This window comes from Haliotis cracherodii, unplaced genomic scaffold (assembly GCF_022045235.1).
Source record: "Haliotis cracherodii isolate W230 unplaced genomic scaffold, xgHalCrac1.p SCAF_17, whole genome shotgun sequence".
Classification (NCBI taxonomy): domain Eukaryota; kingdom Metazoa; phylum Mollusca; class Gastropoda; order Lepetellida; family Haliotidae; genus Haliotis; species Haliotis cracherodii.
Window position 1 is genome coordinate 5,954,858 of NW_027266272.1, and position 20,845 is coordinate 5,975,702.

Below are 20,845 nucleotides of genomic sequence, written 5' to 3' on the forward strand. Positions count from 1 at the left end.
TCAATGGATTGTCTGGTCCAGACTCGATTATTTACAGATCGCCGTCATATAGCTGGAATATTGCTGAATGCGGCGTAAAACAACAAACCAACCTTCCAACCAGTTTTGACAACATGCAATGAACAGTATAATGTTTCTGGTGATTCTTGTTTGGAGTTCATACTGTATGAGTTCATACGAGTGTGAAAGCTGGAACGAAAAAGAGTCGTATGAAAGTCGGAGTTGTCGGAGGCGAATGTGAAAAACATAGAAAGTGTGGAAAGCGATGGTGAAGGTGTCGAACCTACGTGTAAACTAAGAGTAAACTACGTGTCGAAAGTACAAACGATGTTAGTATTTTATTATCCAGAATAATAATTATAATGTCTTGAATCTTAAATGTACATAAGCTTCTCGCAGACTTGCACTCATCGCACGTCACAAGAATCAAGATATTTCAAACACTGAATACCCTAATTGTTAAAACGTTTTGTGAAGATGTCGACCGCGAAATTTAATTTGTCATTACAAATGTGAAGCCTTGAAACATAAATTCGTTCTTAAGGGCAAGTAACAAAAGTATTTAATGTCAATAAAAAGCTTTATCATACATTTGAATATGATTATATGCAAAATCAAAATCAACTATTCTTGAGCTCTAAGTGACCGTTGTAGGAAGCATAAACGCTGGTCATGTGACAGAGATGGCGCTCTACGAAAGAACAGTCTCGGCTGGCGAGTTACATGAGAAATTAACAGTTCATAACGAAATATTTTCAAGAGAATAACAAACGACAAGAAGCGATATTAACTCCATAAATCTGTCTACCCGTTAAAATCCGGGGTGGAATAAGTCTTCAGCTACCTATGCTTGCCGTAAAATGCGACTATGCTTGTCGTAAAGGGGACTAACGGGATCGGGTGGTCAGTTTAGCTGACGTGGATGAAGAATGTCATCGATCCAAATTGCGTGGATTGATGCTCATGATATCAATCAATGGATTGTCTGGTCCAGACTCGATTATTTACAGATCGCCGTCATATAGCTGGAATATTGCTGAATGCGGCGTTTAACAACAAACCAATCAACCAGCCAACGACCATCGGTCATAATGTGTGGAACTAAGTTAAACATAAATGGGAATTCAACAGTTTGTGTACGGGCCAGACACTACCAATAAAGGGGAGATAATTTATGGGAGGTAACTCATGTAAGACATGTAAATTCTGTAAAAGTGTTATATTCACTACAGTGAAATACATATCAAGTGTTATTTTCACTGCAATGAAAATATCACTGTATTCAATTTCAGAAAACTTTCACACTGAAATATATTATACGTTGTTTCGATACAATCAACTCGTACAAGACACAGGCATGCCCGCAGGGACAAAGTGACTGAAGTGTCTTTATCCTGTTTGTTCGGTGCTGTAAATTGGGTTGCATTGGGCTTCATTCTGGCAATGTGTGCAGGTGTAGCTACGGGTTTCGTACCTTCTAAAAACGTAATGTAAAACATTCCAGGCAGCATATGTAGGTTGCGCTTTTTTGCGGTCGTTGATGACATTGACGGTTTATATTAAATACAGTTTCCATTGCCGTTCTGCTGGTGATGTGGCCGATGTCGCTGATGAAATCTCATATATGTGACTGATGATGTCTCTGGTAACGCAGCGGAGAAGTCACCGATGATGTTGATTAGATGCAGCTGATGATGTGGCAGTGATGTTACTGATGTTGATGATGTGGCAGTTGCATTCACATAGATGTCGCTGATGATGTCTCAAATATTTGACTGATGATCTCGCTGATGGCAAAGCACAGATGTCGCTGCTAATGCAGTGGAAATGTCACTAATGCTGCTGAACAGATGTCACTGACGTTGTGGAGATGTCACTGACGTTGTCGAATATGTACATATAATGATGTGGAAGAAGACGAAGGCTATGTCGCTGATATTGCATCGGAGGTATCGTTGATGTAGCTGATGATACCATAGCGATGTTGTAGATGTTGTGCCTAATAATAACACTGCATCATCGTCTGTGATAGGGTAAAATCAGTTTATCTCTTCGTATGCTCCTGTTTTAAAAGAAAAAGACAAATAATAACACGTAAATGTACTTCCTGATGGATAGTATAGCTAAAATGGATATAATTATCATTAAATCGCCCGCATGGTATCAAAAATAAGCGGGCCACTGTAACTTGATAATACACTCATATTGCTCGACTACAGGCCATTATCACGCCCGTTGTTAGGTGACGTCATAGGATAGGGATAGGTGACGTCACGTTCAATAGTGATGTCATCTGGTTTGTTCTATGACGTTTCCATATTTGTAAAAGTTGGTCAGTGACATTAGTGTCGATTGCAGTAAATGTTTCAAAACATTGTTGTTTCTTTTTTTTATAACAAATTCCTTCCAGTTTAGCTATAATAACGGTAACGCTACTTTTCAGGACATTGTCATTTGCAGAAGCCCTCGGTCTTTTCATTTTAATGGAAGACCTCGGGCTTCTGCAAATAATAATGCCCTGAATAATAGCGTTACCCTTATAGTACAAATGGCCAAATGATCCATAATGGGGGAGATTTACTTCACTTTACCCTCATTGGTATGATTTAGGGAGGTACCCCCGAGACCCCAAAGCAATAAGGATAATAGTAACATTCCGAACATAGAACGGCAGGGGTCAAGAGGAACAGCATTCTAACATTCATAGTGCACCTGTAGAAAATCAAACGCTGTATGTCCAAGGCTACCTCACGGCCCACAGAACGACTTGAAGCATACTACGTCAGCTGAAGCTGTAAATTATGTGCAACGTTCACATGAAAAGAATAACAACAAGACGAATTCTTACCTGCAGTCATACAACGGACACGGAGAGAAGACTCGCACAAGAAACTCCTCGCTTGTAGCAGATTGACATGTGGACGGGACCACAATATAATTCCCTGGCCTCAACCGGTAGCGGAAGGTACACTGTCGCCACCGGAAGTAGTGTTCCTTCGCTTCCGTGTCTTGCATCTTGGTAACGAATACGCTTCTGTCATCGTCACTCATCACCTACAATAATTATAAATCTTAACGCTTCAGATCGACATGGGGTGTATTTAGTAAATCGTTTTATATTCAATGGTATAGGTGAAACATCCCGGGGAAGAAAAGGTTCATCTTGTAAACGGGTATTACAAGTGAAAAAGACCTTGATGCGTACCAGTATAAATATGGGATGCAAATGTTGCTTTTGTTCGCTATATCCACTGAAATAGTAATATTGAAGATTTATTCAGTTGAATAGCAAAATGAAACAGAAATATTACTGATTGAATTTTCATTACCAATTGTATCAAATGAATTTGTCGACTGCATTAGCAATTACTACTTAAATCGAATATGATTCCATCGTGCGTTTAAAAACACACATCACTCTTTTGCCAATTAGATACTGGTTGAAGTAATGAAATGTGCGGTAACTGGGTCAGTATGTATATACATATAAATTATTTACGAGTATATGTTCAAAAAACAAATTGCAAATCTGAAATCGGCTTTATGTCATGTAATGTTTTATTTGGTTACATTAAGTTGCATAAGCTTGACTGATAATTCACCCCACAAGAAGTACTGAAGTGCAGTGAAAAACACTGCAAGAACAAGGAGTATCTAGGGGTCAGTTAAGGCAACACTTAATCAAACAGCTTTAATTAAACTGTCAAGACTGAGGTAATTGCTGCAGTGGTAAAGTCAAGCTTGTATGTTGAGTTAGTTCCCATGGTCACTGGTGTGGTGGCCTAACTTTCGTTGCTGGCGATCTTTTGCCGTCTTTTTATTTTGTATCTTTGTCTAATAGTCTGTTTTAATGTTCCAGAACTAGTTTTAAGAAAAACTGTAATATGATACTGTATACTTCCCAGGGAGCTGAGAATGACAAATAAACACATGTGCACACTGATCCATTGATCGGGGTAATAATGATAGTGCTTTCCGCATACACCTCGTGTAAGGAGTTTAGCGGAATATAAGAACACTCATTATTATAATTTTTTTTATAATTATATTATTATTTACAGATTAAGATAACAAATGCAAAAAAAGAGGGTTTGGGTGATATTGGCACAGTCAGGCTTGTTAGGCTCATCATCAGCTCAGGGCCCCTGCCCACTCTACACGCAGCCCAGACAGCAAATGAGAACTTTTCGGAGAATGTGAAGACTCTCCAACACTGCAGCCTTCTGCAATACCCAAATTGTCAGAAGGGCTGTATTCCTGGTAGCAAACCCGGGTACTCTCCCAATGTCAGTCAACAGATTGGGAGCTGCCAAACCTAAGGCACTGAGAACAATGGGGATTCGGACAAGTTGGTACTTGGGATGCAAGCGTGACATATCGAGGTCCGCAAATTTGTCATATTTTTCCTCAATCTTGTCAGTCACATTTGTGTCAAAAGGGACAGAAAATTAAAAAGACCCCCAAAGACAGGTATTCATGAGCTGTCATTATATGATAAGAATTTTGAAGAATATATTTATGTTCTAAAGTAATAAATGGAGGATATTGTGGAATGTGGAGCTACAAACAAAGGATCACATTTGGTATCCAAACCAGCGACATGGCGCGCATTGGTGATGACGCTCTCCTCGTAGAACGAAGGCGTCGGAGGCTGCTGGGCCATCATCGACCCTGACACTGCGTCTCTGCTTAACACCTACAGGCAGTTACATACACTGATTGTGTTGTCCACCACCGTCTTTCAATAATGTGTGGTCAGAAGGTGAAACTGGTTGTAAAGGCTACTCTTCGTGTGTGCGACCCAGTATCACAATGTATGATACAGGAAGTATGTGATACGAATTTTGATTTTGCCAGAAGTATAATATGTGAATTAAATGGTCTTATCACGGATGTGTAGATATGAAAACACACCTTGAATAAATCACAGCGTATGTCATGGTAAGCTTCATGTTGACCTGCTCCCTGTATGAGGTGCACCACAACCGGCACCTCCTCTCCTGGAAAACAAAATCAGTATAGGCCATACATAGAGTGAGTGAGTGAGTTGGGTTTGGTGCTGACAAACCTAGAAACATAATCGGGGCGAACCGGGATTCGAACCCACAATCATAGGTTTCTGGCGTGCCCAAGGGACGCAACTCTGCACAGCGAATCGCGGCGCCTTAGAAGACTGGGCCACCCGTGGACCCCCCCCTCCCCCCCCATACATAGAATACATAGAATAGCCCGAGTTTCCTTCAATCGATATCGAAGGCGATGTGTCTGTATTGTCCTTTAAGAACATGGTCTAAAGTCGATATTAGGATTGTATAAAATTCCGGATAACACGAATTCTTTTAGTGACCCCAAAACGGCGAGTTATCGTGTTTTTTCCACTTCAAGAAATAATGACATTCAAAATCATATTCTGTTTTTTTTTATTCGTTTCATAGGTCTGCGGCTGCTAAATTACATATATTTCAAATTTCTGGCGATGCGTTGATTCAGTACAACATCGAAACTTCGCTAACTCCACTAACTCAGTATTTACCGATATTGCCGAAGCAAATGGGTAACTGGTATAGTGGATAGAGCGTCTGCTCAGGGAGCGGGTTCGATTCCCGTCTGCGTCATACGGAAAGAGGTTAAAAGATTGTAGTTGTTGTTCTGCTTGGCGTTATGCATTAAGGGGCCCCAAACAAGGTCTGGTCGGTGCGGAGTCAGTATACTGTCTGAGTGAACGTAACGTTAAACCCCCTTTTCAACTCACCTCACCTAATGGTCACAATGGTCATGTATCTGTCGGAACTACATGACGTGAGTCTACCACCGGCTCCGTGGTCATACCAAAATACGTTAAAAGATGGTAATTGTTGTTACCCTGTCTGGCGCTTGTCATTTAGGGGCTAAAACAAGGACTGGTCGGCTCGGAGTCAGAATATTGTGTCTAGGTGGGGTATTCATGTTAAAGTGCGGCATGGAATCTCAGTGGACTTTAAATCGGCATCAGTCTAATTCAAGTTGAAAGGCCGACATTACAGCAAGCGCGCGCAAACACATACACACACATTTTGCTGTTTCAGTGGAAAAATTTTAAACGCGCCGTTAGAACCAATAAAACCTCATCTCAACCAATGGTCAGCAATTGGTCACACGGAACTTCACCATGCAGCACGCGCAGTAATCCAGCGTATTGCTTCAACTGATCAATCAGCACTGAGAAAATCACAATAACACACATATCGCCTGTTTTGTTATTTCAACACACATTTGATCACACATCACTTCAAACCTGTATTCCGAGTACATTGTCAACATGACGTCACGATCACATAATAAAAAATAAACATAATGTTTTCTTATTCTAGATATAAACGTTTACTATATAAGTGATGGATTAAATGTAAGATACACCAATGTCTTTTCTCCAAAGTGCGACATTAGTTGCAATACAATCCAACACAGAATACGGCGATGAATCCCAAACGCACCCTGTGGAAGCACACTTACCAACTGGACTCGGTGTCCAACATCTCAATATGTGAAAGTATATTTCTTGGAGAAATGTTGATCGTAATACACACAGGCTTTACTTGAGGAATAATAATACGTAGTCATGACGTATCTGTTTGTTGTTGAACGTCACAGTCAACAATATTTCAGCTATACGACGGCGGCTTGTAACAAATCGTGTCTAGTGATTGACATCATGAGTATTTGAGATGCACATGTACATGTCCTAGCGTGACTCCCCGTAAAACGCCTCTTTCGACAAGAGAGGGTTACTAAGGACCAAAGATATGTGTGAGTTAGTTGGATATAGTTTCTTATCTACCAGTACTTACCTCCGTTGGGGATGGCAAACGAAAACCTGGGGTTTCTCAATCTGTCCGTTAGTGTTCGTCCTTGTCCTGTAGATGTATCTGTTCTCCACTCTCCAAATATCCGCAACACGTAATCTGTCAAGTTTTGGTCAATTGGAAAACTTAATGTTTCAGATAAACAGGCAGACTGACGTTCGTTACTTTGCATGTGGTTTTATAATACAGTCAACAGATATACAAGGTTGGTTTGGTGTTTCGGGCCAAAGTCATTAATCGGAAAGCAGTATGTACTGGTACATATAAACATATTATTTTCTCTAGTATTGTGACCTTTACTCCCAGTGGGATCTGTGAATAGAGACTGTTTCCTCTCAACTATGATACCAGCATCAAGTACAAAACCACCGAATAATTTCTTGTTTGTTTAATTTTTAGCCACCATCAAACATGGGTGTATACGTTCTATTGCCCGGCTGTTTATGCTGTTGTCACCATATCGATATGTCTGAAATACTGCCGATATGTCTATAGATTGTAAACTCACTCACTCACTATAACAGTTCGAGACGTGGTAATTATACTTCACGCTATGAATCACATATACCGCGAGACCGCCTCCATTGAATAGTGGACAGAGCGTCTGCGCGGAGACCGGAAGGTCGTGGGTTTGATCCCCGGTCGTGTCATAGCAATAAAACGTTAAAAAATATACTTGTTGTTATCCTGCCTTGCCCTGGGCGTTAAAGGGTTAAAATGGACTGGTCGGCTCGGAGTCAGTATACTGTGTCTAAGTAGGATATTCATGTTAACCTACGGCATGTTATCTCAGTGAGCTAACAATATAAAATAGGCATTTGTCCCTACACATCCACACACCCACACACACACACACACACACACACACACACACACACACGCACGCACGCACGCACGCACGCGCGCGCACACACACACGTATGTGCACGTCGCTATATAAATGCAACAATCTTGAACGCGATGTGAAACCCCATTTCACCTCACACCGTTGGACGAGAACCCCAACTTGTTGTACACATGACACATGGAGGAGGCCACTTACTGAGATGATCCGATCCCCCATCAATGTCAAAGTCCGGAGTGAGAGAGCAGATAGTAATCTGTTGGAAATACTTCGTGAAATCTGCTAGGCTCATCCAGAATTCTCCGTCATCTTTTCTTTGCAGGAGTTCTTTGCCTTCCCGCACGCTCCTCCACTCGTCACTCCTGTAGAATTGTGACATTCATGTCCAAATATATGTTAATACAAGGTTAATGTGAATCCTAAAGTAAAAACATATTGTTAATGATATCCACGACACAGTGATAAGCCCCAAGGACAGGGTTCAGGTGAATATATAAACCTCCAGTCATCCTATTATTTTACAGAAGTGTTAAATCTCATAAACAAAGATGTTAATTAATATTCTTGTTTTTATATTTATTCAACTTCCCTTTAGTTTGTAACATATCACCCTCAACTGTCAATCCATAATATGTCGCTTCATCGGCCCACACTCTCCTGTCACTCCAGCATCTATCACTCCGTCGGCCCACCCTCACCTGTCACTCCAGCATCTGTCACTGCAACATCTGTCACTCCGTCGGCCCACCCACAACTGTCACTCCGTCGGCCCACCCTCACCTGTCACTCCGTCGGCCCATCCACACCTGTCAATCTGTCGGACCACCCTCACCTGTCAATCTGTCGGCCCACCCTCACCTGTCACTCTGTCGGCCCACCCTCACCTGTCTATCTGTCGGCCCACCCTCACCTGTCACTCCGTCGTACCACCCTCACCTGTCACTCCGTCGGACCACCCTCACCTGTTACTCCGTCGGCCCACCCTCACCTGTCAAACTGTCGGCCCACCCTCACCTGTCACTACGTCGGCCCATCCTCACCTGTCACTCCGTCGGCCAATCCACGCCTGTCAATTTGTCGGCCCACCCTCACCTGTCACTCCAGCATCTGTCACTCCGTCTGCCCACCCTCACCTGTCACTACGTCGACCCATCCTCACCTGTCAATCTGTCGGCCAATCCACTCCTGTCAATCTGTCGACCACCCTCACCTGTCAATCTGTCGGCCCACCCTCACCTGTCAATCTGTCGGCCCACCCTCACCTGTCAATCTGTCGGCTACCCACACCTGTCACTCCATCGGCCAAACCCTCACTTGTCCCACTGTCGACAACCCTCACCTGTCACTCCAGCATCTGTCATTCTGTCGGCACACCCTCACATGTCACTCTGTCGGCCCACCCTCACCTGTCACTCTGTCGGCCCACCCTTACCTGTCACTCTGTCGGCCCATCCTCACCTGTCACTCCGCCGTCCTATCCTCACATGAAACTCTGTCGACCACCCTCACCTGTCACTCCAGCATCTGTCATTCTGTCGGCACACCCTCACATGTCACTCTGTCGGCCCACCCTCACCTGTCACTCTGTCGGCCCACCCTTACCTGTCACTCTGTCGGCCCATCCTCACCTGTCACTCCGCCGTCCTATCCTCACCTGTCACTCTGTTGGGCCACCCTCACCTGTCACTCTGTCGGCCCACCCTTACCTATCACTCCGCCGTCCTATCCTCACATGCCACTCTGTCGGACCACCCTCACCTGTCACTCCGTCGGACCACCCTCACCTGTCACTCCGTCGGACCACCCTCACCTGTCACACCGTCGGACCACCCTCGCCTATCACTCCGTCGGCCCATTCCAGCATCTGTCGCCTATTCGACCCGTTCACTCACGTGTCACTCCATCGTCCCGTCCACTCGTTTTGACCATGTGGATTTCGCAATCGCAGCAGAGGTACTCTTGCATTGTCAAATGTCGTCACCTGCAATTCGTTGTACCGAACTAGTTGAGTTCACATATCCATGTCCATTACAATCATCCTTTCATTGGGTGCGCCTTTATTTTTTTACGATAATATTCTCAACGTTTAACAGGAAACATATGGGACAAATATTAACTAGAATTCATGCTCTTCAAATTTCCCTGTACCAGTTTCTATCATAAAGCAGTGAGGTCAGGACCAGACAATACAGTGATTGATGTTATGGACATCGATCCACACAATTGGGATGCGATGACACGGATCAACCAAGTCAGCGAGCCAGACCACCCGACCCAACAAGCATAGTCGCCTCTTACGACATGTTTCGATGAAGACCTATTCTAACCCGGATGTTCATGGAATCATGAGGCAATGGCAAGGTGATCTGACTCAGGCCAGCCTGAACATCCTTGCGTCCAAATGTGGACGTCGCTTGTAGTAACACATATTCCATTAATATCGCACCGGGGCCACCAAAAAAAAGGCTTTACACATTTTTCCCAAGTGGAGAATCGAACCCGGATCTTCGGAGAGACGAACCATTGTTCAACCACGAGGCCACCCCACAATCACGTCGGAGAGTGGCGTGATTGAAAAATACGCGCTTAAGGTGATTCCCAGTGATTTGTTTGAAAGCACAGGCGCAATATTTGAATACAATGTGCTTTGACTTACCACATCAGCTCCGTTCAGCGAGTAGGCGTGTTGCCCGACCAAATCCTGGGGGACAACTTTGTTCTAAAAAAGTCAATAAAACGTCAGAGACACGCGAAATTGAACAATTTTGCTTCATTAATACCACTGTAACTGCGGTGCATAGTTTTCCGTTCACGAGTGCCAGAATCCTACATCGTGTGTTCGCAAAGCTGAATGACCCTTCTTATAATTATTGGTATAAAAACATGGGTTTCAGCAGAGTGGCATACGTCTAAAACCTGCACCATGTTAAGATGACACGCTGTGATACAACTGACATGCTCGTATTCAAGGGGTCGTCAAAACACCTCACTCACTGGGCTTATGGTGTTTCCACAAAAGTGCATATGACAGGGCGAACATTTGCAAATATTTCATAGTAAAAATGATATGTGCTTTATCAAAAGAAACATTCAATACATGCTTGGGCAGGTCAGAATGCTCTGTAATGCCACGAGACAAATACGTTAAGCACCATCTCAAACCTGCTGCAGCGTGAAAGAAGACAGGGCGGACATGAGATTAAAGGCATCATAAACGGCATCTGGAAACTCTTCTCCTTCACAATCAATTATTAAAGGCATATTTCTATCAGACTAACCTTATAAATAAACACTGGACACCAATACATCGAAACATCATTATCTCTTCCTAGGACTGATGTCCACAGAAACAGAAGAAAGATACAATACTTATATAGTTGTGAAAATGATGTGAACTATACATGTCTTTACCGAATCATCAAAACGTCAAGCACAAACCACACTCTCCGAACGAGTGAGTGAGTTTATTCCAGCAATATCACGACAGGGGACACCAGAAATGGGCTTCACACATTGTACCCATGTCGGGAATCAACCCCAGGTCTTAGGCGTGACGAGCGAAAACTTTAACCACTAGGCTACCCGACCGCTCCCTCTCCGAACGAACAAACATATCTAGAGGTGGTTACAGATGCACCATTGTCCTTAGTAACCTGTGCCACTCTCTTTGCCTTCATACACATTCACACTCTGCGTTGCACTGAGCCCGTCAATTGCCGACTGCTAAACTTCCCTCACGTCCATAGACACGTTTCCTCTCTCCAATCGCAGTCGGCAATGTCAACGTCAGTCTCTGTTATACCTTGTAACATGGATTCCAAGACTCGCAATCTTCTGGACACTGTTTGTCAACTCTAGAAGCTAAGGTATGGAAGTTGTGGCGTCCCACTTAGGAACTGATCCTGAAGAAGAAGTGTTCCAAGATGCCTTTTATCATGTTTTTACTATCATGTCTATCTGCTGACTATTACGCTGCATCGGTATGAAATGGTGCTGTCACATGGCCTGTCGTACCCCAGTCTTGAGTCCTATGGCTCGCCCATGCAGCTCTGATGGAAATCATAGGATGTTTCTTTTGGGTTTGTGTACATGCATGCTCTGCTTTTTTATCATTTGTATATAAAAACCAATCACGTTGTGTGTTTACTTCTCTTTATTTTCTAAATTCCATTTTCACCGTGGTATACTTTCCCTGAGAAAGTGTTGGGTAGCTTCTTTTACCTATTACACAATTTAGAATATTTCTTTTTCTATTTCTTGAATTTCCATTTTCGCAATGTGATAGCGCTTTTGAGCGGCAATACCTGCTACGGATGATAAGAATTCTGCTGCGCTATAAAAATATATTTGGGGCCACATATCGAATAGAAGGATTCAAGTAAATGAGGTCGAAGTGTAGTATACATAGCGCATACTTACAAATATAGCGCATGTCACAAGGGCTCCCGTTTCCACGGCCGTTAGGACTCTACGGTAAAGTTGCTCAGGGTTATAGGAAGTGTTCCTGAGCCGGATGGTCTCCGGCACACCCCCAGTCAGCGCCAGATAAGCGTCACTCGGCCACCCACCTTCAAGCACACTGTAGGACCCGTGGAATCTGGTCGTAAGTAAGTATATTTGGATTATGTATGACACAATATTCCCACAGATACAATACATCGCCGATGGGGTAGCCTCATCACGCCAAAGACACCGATATCGATTCCTCACACAGATATAATGTATGAATGCCATTTCATGTTTTACGTCTTAAAAAGATCAATCTGTCTAGCAAGTTTAGAACTCATACTCCTGCAACATTTAAATATGGTAAATAATGTTTGGTGTCAATGATTTATTAATGTACATATTTATATAAAAAAGAAACTGTTCTTAATGTGAAAAGAGTAAGCAGTATTAAGAATAATGATACCTTTTATTCGGTTTACTGCAATGTCTTTTTCAGAGGATTGGATTTTACAAGTCTAAAGAGAACCTAGACATGTGACCTCGGACATGAGAGTATACATATCTATATTCCGTATAGTTGTTCCCCTATTTTTGCGGGGCACAGGTGACCCAGTCGTCTAAGGCGCCGAGATTCGCTGTGCAGTGTTGCGTCCCTTGGGCTTGCCAGAAACCTATGATTGTGGGTTCGAATCCCGGTTCGCCCCGATTATGATTCTAGGTTTGTCAGCACCATACCCGTGCTCGTGGGTTTCACTGAAGTGGTAAATGTCTGAGACCTGCATCACTTTGGGCTTTCCTCCCACATTAAGCTGACACGCCGCGATATAACTGGAATACTGTTAAAAGCGGCGTTAAACCCAAATCACTCACTCACTCACCCTGTTTTTGCACATGAAATATTGGATCTGAGTCCGTATATACATTCTCGATGATTCCTAACGGATTTATCCATGTTTTGTTATCCATTTGAATAACCTACTTGGCTAGTGCTTTCTCCATCAGTGAGACCCACATCTCACCGTTGCCGGAGCCAGAGCCAGCACTCATCAGGAACCTGGAACCGTCATGGACTGGCAGGAAGTCGTCGATGTAGACGTCCTCCCATATCCCCAGTCTCCACAGCCGACAGTGGAAAATACCATCAGTCTTAGGAGTGTAGGACCTCTCGCTGATCACCTAGCAAACAACCTGGCACTAATCAGGTTTGAAAGCAACTGTTCTGAACAAGGCTTGAGAGAATGGTGTGCGCATTGGCAATTCAGGAATATTTGATCAATCGAAAAGTGTTTACTCTTTATGATTAATGCAGAACTTACGAGCGACTTCTTTGACAGATACCGACGCTGGAATTGGATAGTGACAGTGTTGATAGCGATGACAGCATTGCAAATAAAATGATTATGAAATTCAATGTTTCCTGTTGATAGTGTATTTCGCTAATGCCTATAGAGACAGTGTTGGCTATTATGCCCGAGGTCATTCCATGTTTGGGGGGAATGACTGTATGAGGACTTCTCAGCGTGAGCTACTATGCCCAATGTCGTTCCGTGAATTTGTGAGGAATGATTGTGTGGGGACGTGTCAGTGTGAGCTAGTATGCTCGAGGTCATTCCATGATTTCTTTTGGAATGACTGTATGGGGAATTGTCAGTGTGGGCTATTATGTCCGAGGTCTTACCATGTTTGTCAGGAATGACTGTGTGGGGACTTCTCAGTGTGGGCTATTATGCCCGAGGTCTTACCATGTTTGTCAGGAATGGCTGGGTGGGGACTTGTCAGTGTGGGCTATTATGACCGAGGTCATACCATGTATGTCAGGAATGGGTGGGTGGGGACTTGTCAGTTTTTGCTATTATGCCCGAGGTCTTACCATGTTTGTCAGGAATGGCTGGGTGGGGACTTGTCAGTGTAGGCTATTATGACCGAGGTCTTACCATGTTTGTCAGGAATGGCTGCGTGGGGACTTGTCAGTGTAGGCTATTATGACCGAGGTCTTACCATGTTTGTCAGGAATAGCTGGGTGGGGACTTGTCAGTGTGGGCTAAAATGCTCGAGGTCATTCTATGTTTGTCAGGAATGACTGTTTCCGGAACGTGAGCTGCATTCGGCCACAACACAATAAAATTATTTCACAGTAGCGAGAGGTTCAACATCATTTAAGCAAAACAGATACGGATAGGACAGAACGACCATACTATATCCAGGGAAGGATAAACCTGTTCTGCACCATTGTACTTATACTTGTTCATAATTAGAAATCAGCATGCAGGTAGCATAGAAAGGTTAAAACACTCCAGTGACACAGTAAAAAAAACATACATTCATACATGAGCGCAAATATATACTCAAGTTTGACCATATGAGAGCCTCAAAAGTAATTTCAGGGAATATGTTCAACAAACCTGAAGTTAAATCAGGGAATATGTACAATACATGTGTGTGTGTGTGTGTGTGTGTGTGTGTGTGTGTGTGTGTGAGTGAATATGTACAATACCTGTGTGTGTGTGTGTGTGTGTGTGTGTGTGTGTGTGTGTGTGTGTGTGTGTGTGTGTGTGTGCGTGCGTGCGTGTGTGTGTGACTAATATTTGTTTATCCATACGTTGGAGTGTCTTATGCTTTTGAGTAATATGAAGAGCTAGAACCACACAGCATGATTGTTTGCTTGTACATTAGTGCTATAGAACACATGTACATACCTTCTTAAGAAGATCTCTATCTTCTGCAATATTCGACAGCATGGACAAGAACCAGCATGTTCCAAAATTCCCTTGGTTGATGTCGGATTTGTCAGGCCCTTCAGCAAACAGCACAGGGTTAGCGACGATATTCTGATAGAAGAAGAAAAACAAAACATATTGGAATTTATTAAGACCATAAAATTATTTTTGTTTATTCATAACGCCGCACTTAGCACGATCAACACCATATGACAGCAGACTATAAACTATCGAGTCTGGACCAGACAACCAATGACTGATATTATGACCAACGATCCACGAAGTCCTGGTAAGATGACACCCAATCAACCAAGTCTGACCACCCGCCCGTTCAATCGTTTCTTAAGACAAACACAGGATGCTTGGGACCTATGCTCTTTCCTGGAATCATCACTGGTGTCGTACGGGGATTGGTAAGTTCAATGATGCTGAGGACATATTTAGAGATTACTACACGAGTGTCTTTCAGAAACCATTTATCTTACAACGAGTTATTTCAAAACGTACCTAACGAGCGAAAGCTATCATTAGTTATCAAACTTATCATTTGTGATTAGGTGAAAAACAGATTCCCATGATCACTAATATGTTATTTTTGAAGTTCAATTCTTCGAGTAAATATCCAATATTTAGATGTCTAAACACAGGGTAAATAACGTTGTGAATATGTTTGATACAAGTTATCTCAAAAAGGTTTCTCACCTACTGGTGTGTGAGAAACTCTTATCCGGTACCCCCACTGGTGGCTAACGGGGTTAGATGATTGACAAATTCTAGTATGATTGGCGCCTATATTCTTATCTGGAATCCCCGCCGGAGGTAAAATGATTCGCAATTGTTTTATGCTGTTTTATGCTGGGGACCTATATTCTTATTCCAGATAGGAATCCCCGCTGGAGGTAAGATGATTCGCAATTGTTTTATGCTGTTTTATGCTGGGGACCTATATTCTTATTCCAGATAGGAATTCCCGCTGGAGGTAAGATGATTCGCAATTGTTTTATGCTGTTTTATGCTGGGGACCTATATTCTTATTCCAGATAGGAATCCCCGCTGGAGGTAAGATGATTCGCAATTGTTTTATGCTGTTTTATGCTGGGGACCTATATTCTTATTCCAGATAGGAATCCCCGCTGGAGGTAAGATGATTCGCAATTGTTTTATGCTGTTTTATGCTGGGGACCTATATTCTTATTCCAGATAGGAATCCCCGCTGGAGGTAAGATGATTCGCAATTGTTTTATGCTGTTTTATGCTGGGGACCTATATTCTTATTCCAGATAGGAATCCCCGCTGGAGGTAAGATGATTCGCAATTGTTTTATGCTGTTTTATGCTGGGGACCTATATTCTTATTCCAGATAGGAATCCCCGCTGGAGGTAAGATGATTCGCAATTGTTTTATGCTGTTTTATGCTGGGGACCTATATTCTTATTCCAGATAGGAATCCCCGCTGGAGGTAAGATGATTCGCAATTGTTTTATGCTGTTTTATGCTGGGGACCTATATTCTTATTCCAGATAGGAATCCCCGCTGGAGGTAAGATGATTCGCAATTGTTTTATGCTGTTTTATGCTGGGGACCTATATTCTTATTCCAGATAGGAATCCCCGCTGGAGGTAAGATGATTCGCAATTGTTTTATGCTGTTTTATGCTGGGGACCTATATTCTTATTCCAGATAGGAATCCCCGCTGGAGGTAAGATGATTCGCAATTGTTTTATGCTGTTTTATGCTGGGGACCTATATTCTTATTCCAGATAGGAATCCCCGCTTGAGGTAAGATGATTCGCAATTGTTTTATGCTGTTTTATGCTGGGGACCTATATTCTTATTCCAGATAGGAATCCCCGCTGGAGGTAAGATGATTCGCAATTGTTTTATGCTGTTTTATGCTGGGGACCTATATTCTTATTCCAGATAGGAATCCCCGCTTGAGGTAAGATGATTCGCAATTGTTTTATGCTGTTTTATGCTGGGGACCTATATTCTTATTCCAGATAGGAATCCCCGCTGGAGGTAAGATGATTCGCAATTGTTTTATGCTGGGGACCTATATTCTTATCTGGAATCCCCGCCGGAGGTAAAATGATTCGCAATTGTTTTATGCTTGGGACCTATATTCATATCTGGAATCCCCGCTGGAGGTAAGATGATTCGCAATTGTTTTATGCTGGGGACCTATATTCTTATCTGGAATCCCCGCCGGAGGTAAGATGATTCGCAATTGTTTTATGCTGGGGACCTATATTCTTATCTGGAATCCCCGCCGGAGGTAAGATGATTCGCAATTGTTTTATGCTGGGGACCTATATTCTTATCTGGAATCCCCGCTTGAGGTAAGATGATTTGCAATTGTTTTATGCTGGGGACCTATATTCTTATCTGGAATCCCCGCTGGAGGTAAGATGATTCGCAATTGTTTTATGCTTGGGACCTATATTCATATCTGGAATCCCCGCTGGAGGTAAGATGATTCGCAATTGTTTTATGCTGGGGACCTATATTCTTATCTGGAATCCCCGCCGGAGGTAAGATGATTCGCAATTGTTTTATGCTGGGGACCTATATTCTTATCTGGAATCCCCGCCGGAGGTAAGATGATTCGCAATTGTTTTATGCTGGGGACCTATATTCTTATCTGGAATCCCCGCCGGAGGTAAGATGATTCGCAATTGTTTTATGCTGGGGACCTATATTCATATCTGGAATCCCCGCTGGAGGTAAGATGATTCGCAATTGTTTTATGCTTTGGACCAAATTCATATCTGGAATCCCCGCTGGAGGTAAGATGATTCGCAATTGTTTTATGCTGGGGACCTATATTCTTATCTGGAATCCCCGCCGGAGGTAAGATGATTCGCAATTGTTTTATGCTTTGGACCAAATTCATATCTGGAATCCCCGCTGGAGGTAAGATGATTCGCAATTGTTTTATGCTGGGGACCTATATTCATATCTGGAATCCCCGCTGGAGGTAAGATGATTCGCAATTGTTTTATGCTGGGGACCTATATTCTTATCTGGAATCCCCGCCGGAGGTAAAATGATTTGCAATTGTTTTATGCTTGGGACCTATATTCTTATCTGGAATCCCCGCCGGAGGTAAGATGATTCGCAATTGTTTTATGCTGGGGACCTATATTCATATCTGGAATCCCCGCTGGAGGTAAGATGATTCGCAATTGTTTTATGCTGGGGACCTATATTCTTATCTGGAATCCCCGCCGGAGGTAAGATGATTCGCAATTGTTTTATGCTGGGGACCTATATTCTTATCCGGTATCCTCACGGGGATAATGAGCAAGTTATATGATAATTGCAGCCTGTATTCTTATCCTGAATCCTTTCTGGTGTTTTATGGGGGTAAGATGATTGGCAAGTTATATGCCTGGGACTTTTACCATTTTCATTGTCATTGAATGAGTTAGTAGAACTTTGTGGTCTTTTTTGCAAAATTCCTGCAGTAAAACCATGAAGACATTGGGAGTTAGATTCACAAATACTACCTCTGGATTTTAGGCTTGAACAGTAGCGCTTATGCCACTGGATCACCTAGCCATCTTTGGTGTTTTATTGAAACATGAACGCTATGTTTTATGGATAACGACATCTTTAGTGTTGTAACGACGTTTTAGAACTACTCCTTGTCATTTCATCAGGTGAACACTGAGTGAACATCTGCGAGCTTATGTATATATTTATGCGTGTATTATACATGCTGATATGTCTACATAGGGTAGGATTAATGTACAACGATAACACTATGACGAGGAGTGAGTGAGTGTGGTTTTACGCCATTTTTAGCACTATTCCAGTAATATCACGGCGCAGAAGACCATAATTATACCCATGCGGTGAATCGAAACCGGGTCTTCGGCGTGACAAGCGAATGCTTTAATCTTTAGACTACCCCCATCGCCCCCAAAGACGAGTAGGCCAATGGGATTAACGACAGGGAAGCCAATAAAGCCTCAGTGAAAACAGAGTGATAGGTGTGATATCAAAGAGTGTGTGAGTTGGGTTTAACGCCATTTTTAACAGTATTCCAGTTATATCGCGGCGTGTCCGAAAGCCCCAAGTGATGCAGGTCTCAGACGTTTACCACTTCGGTGAAACCCATGAGCACGGGTATGGTGCTGACAAACCTAGAAACATAATCGAGGCGAACCGGGATTCGACTCTGCACAGCGAATCTCGGCGCCTTAGACGACTGGGCCACCCCTGCCCCCTGATATCAAAGAGCTGACTGAGCAACAATGCATTGCACAGCTATTATATGTAAGAGGTAGGTAGTTGAACGTACGTGTGGTCTCTTCCAGTCCAGGTAGTAGACATCAGTGTTCGACGGATAAGGAAAGTCCTTATCTGTCCACATCCGGCAACATTCAGAACAACCTGCACACCCGCCACATCCACCACATGTTCCAACACGGGGGCGTGGTGCTCTGTATGCAGTTGGCACTTGTGACGCCCTGAAATCCACTGAGCAATACTTCAATGAGGACCCACGAGGGTCGTCCATATATATTCCTTCATTAACACCGATGGTGACACCATCGTCGAAGTTGTAAAATACATCTCTGGTGTCTTGTTTTGATGATATACATCCCATGCTTGACAGATGTTGAAATGGTGTGCCTTGGCCTATTAAAAAAGAAGTCCATTCACATCAGTGGGCGAATGATCTGACTGTTGCGTCTGTATTCAGAGTATTGTCTCAACTGATGATGCGATCAACCATTTGTTTATCTGGTCTCCGTGATAAATCTGTATATATTTTTGTAGATAGAGTATATCAACATTCACTGACTGCCATATCCCACACGATTACTATGTGAAATAGCATGGTGGTTACCCCTAGTACGCCTTGGTAACTATTTAGGTCAACAACGCAGGCCCACGGAACCAACAAATGCGCGCAGCTGGGTAGAAATAATGCCTTATCTATGGGGTGACAGCAGTAACCTGCACCTAATGCCTAAACCATTCAAGTCCATGAATGCATTACCATGAGTGTGTGTGAGGGTCTGCAAGTTCACCATCAAACAGGGAACAACGACCTATACTGTAACTTTATGTAGACGTTTATGTGGGTGGCAAAAAACTACACCTGACGTCACACATGAGCGACTCTCAATACATGTCTAGCGCAGAAAAGCCTCGATCAGAGGTCACGAACAACAACACGCTATTGATATCTTTTATACGAATGCTTCAATCTGAATAGCACACTTTGCCCATCACATGTATGATATGTAGATTGGAGAACGGATGACACACGCAATTAGCATTTGACAGTTGATGCACTAAACCATTGATGTGTGATATTCAATGTCAGTCGAGATAGCATACTGTAACACGTGTCAATACATAATGGCATAACGTTGTCTATAAGCTGCATATTTCTATAACATGTTGCTACAGGTCTCTATTTTGTATGGCATGACATGTCTCTCACATAAAGATTTTACATGCAGGTTTGTTTGTTGTTTAACGTCGCACTCAGCAATATCACAGCTATATGACGGCAATCTGTAAATAATAGATTCTGGACCAGACAATCCAGTGATTAATTTTATGAGCATCGATCCATGCAATTGGGATCGATGACATGCATCAATCAAGTAAGCGAGCCTGACCACCCGATTCCATTAGTCGCGTCTTACGACAAACATAGTCGCCTTAAACATGCCGCCAGTTGCATATTTGTGATTGTTATTTCCTTACAGAGTTCTCCCTCGAAACATGTTATAGACATTATCCTATCTACAGGAATTTGAAAGAATATATCATAACTTACAAAGCAAATCGAGATCGGGTCCTTTCAAATATCACAGCTTGGTATAAGCAAACAGCAAACAGGTTGTAGTGTAGTCATTGTCAGTTACCCGGGAAGTCATTGTAACAATTCAATGTGAGGTACACATAGTGAATCTATCCACCATGCACCATGCTGAGAATAACAGGTCGATACAATGAGGCAGTGCATG

The 20,845-nt window shown here is 42.9% G+C and overlaps 1 protein-coding gene across 1 annotated transcript; it reads right to left on the reverse strand.

Moving 5' to 3' along the window:
• Nucleotides 1-372: 372 nt before the first annotated feature.
• Nucleotides 373-20,737, reverse strand: LOC139464281 (calpain-A-like). Its single transcript, XM_071245802.1, has 12 exons — nt 20,656-20,737; nt 19,159-19,499; nt 14,832-14,963; nt 13,115-13,311; nt 12,106-12,283; nt 10,343-10,405; nt 9,579-9,667; nt 7,885-8,048; nt 6,828-6,941; nt 4,915-5,000; nt 2,849-3,054; nt 373-2,062 (listed from the first exon to the last, which is right to left on the reverse strand). Exons 2-12 carry the CDS (start codon nt 19,465-19,467, stop codon nt 2,017-2,019), a joined length of 1,584 nt encoding a protein of 527 aa, XP_071101903.1. The 5' UTR covers nt 19,468-19,499; nt 20,656-20,737; the 3' UTR covers nt 373-2,016.
• Between the last annotated feature and the right edge of the window lie 108 nt (nt 20,738-20,845).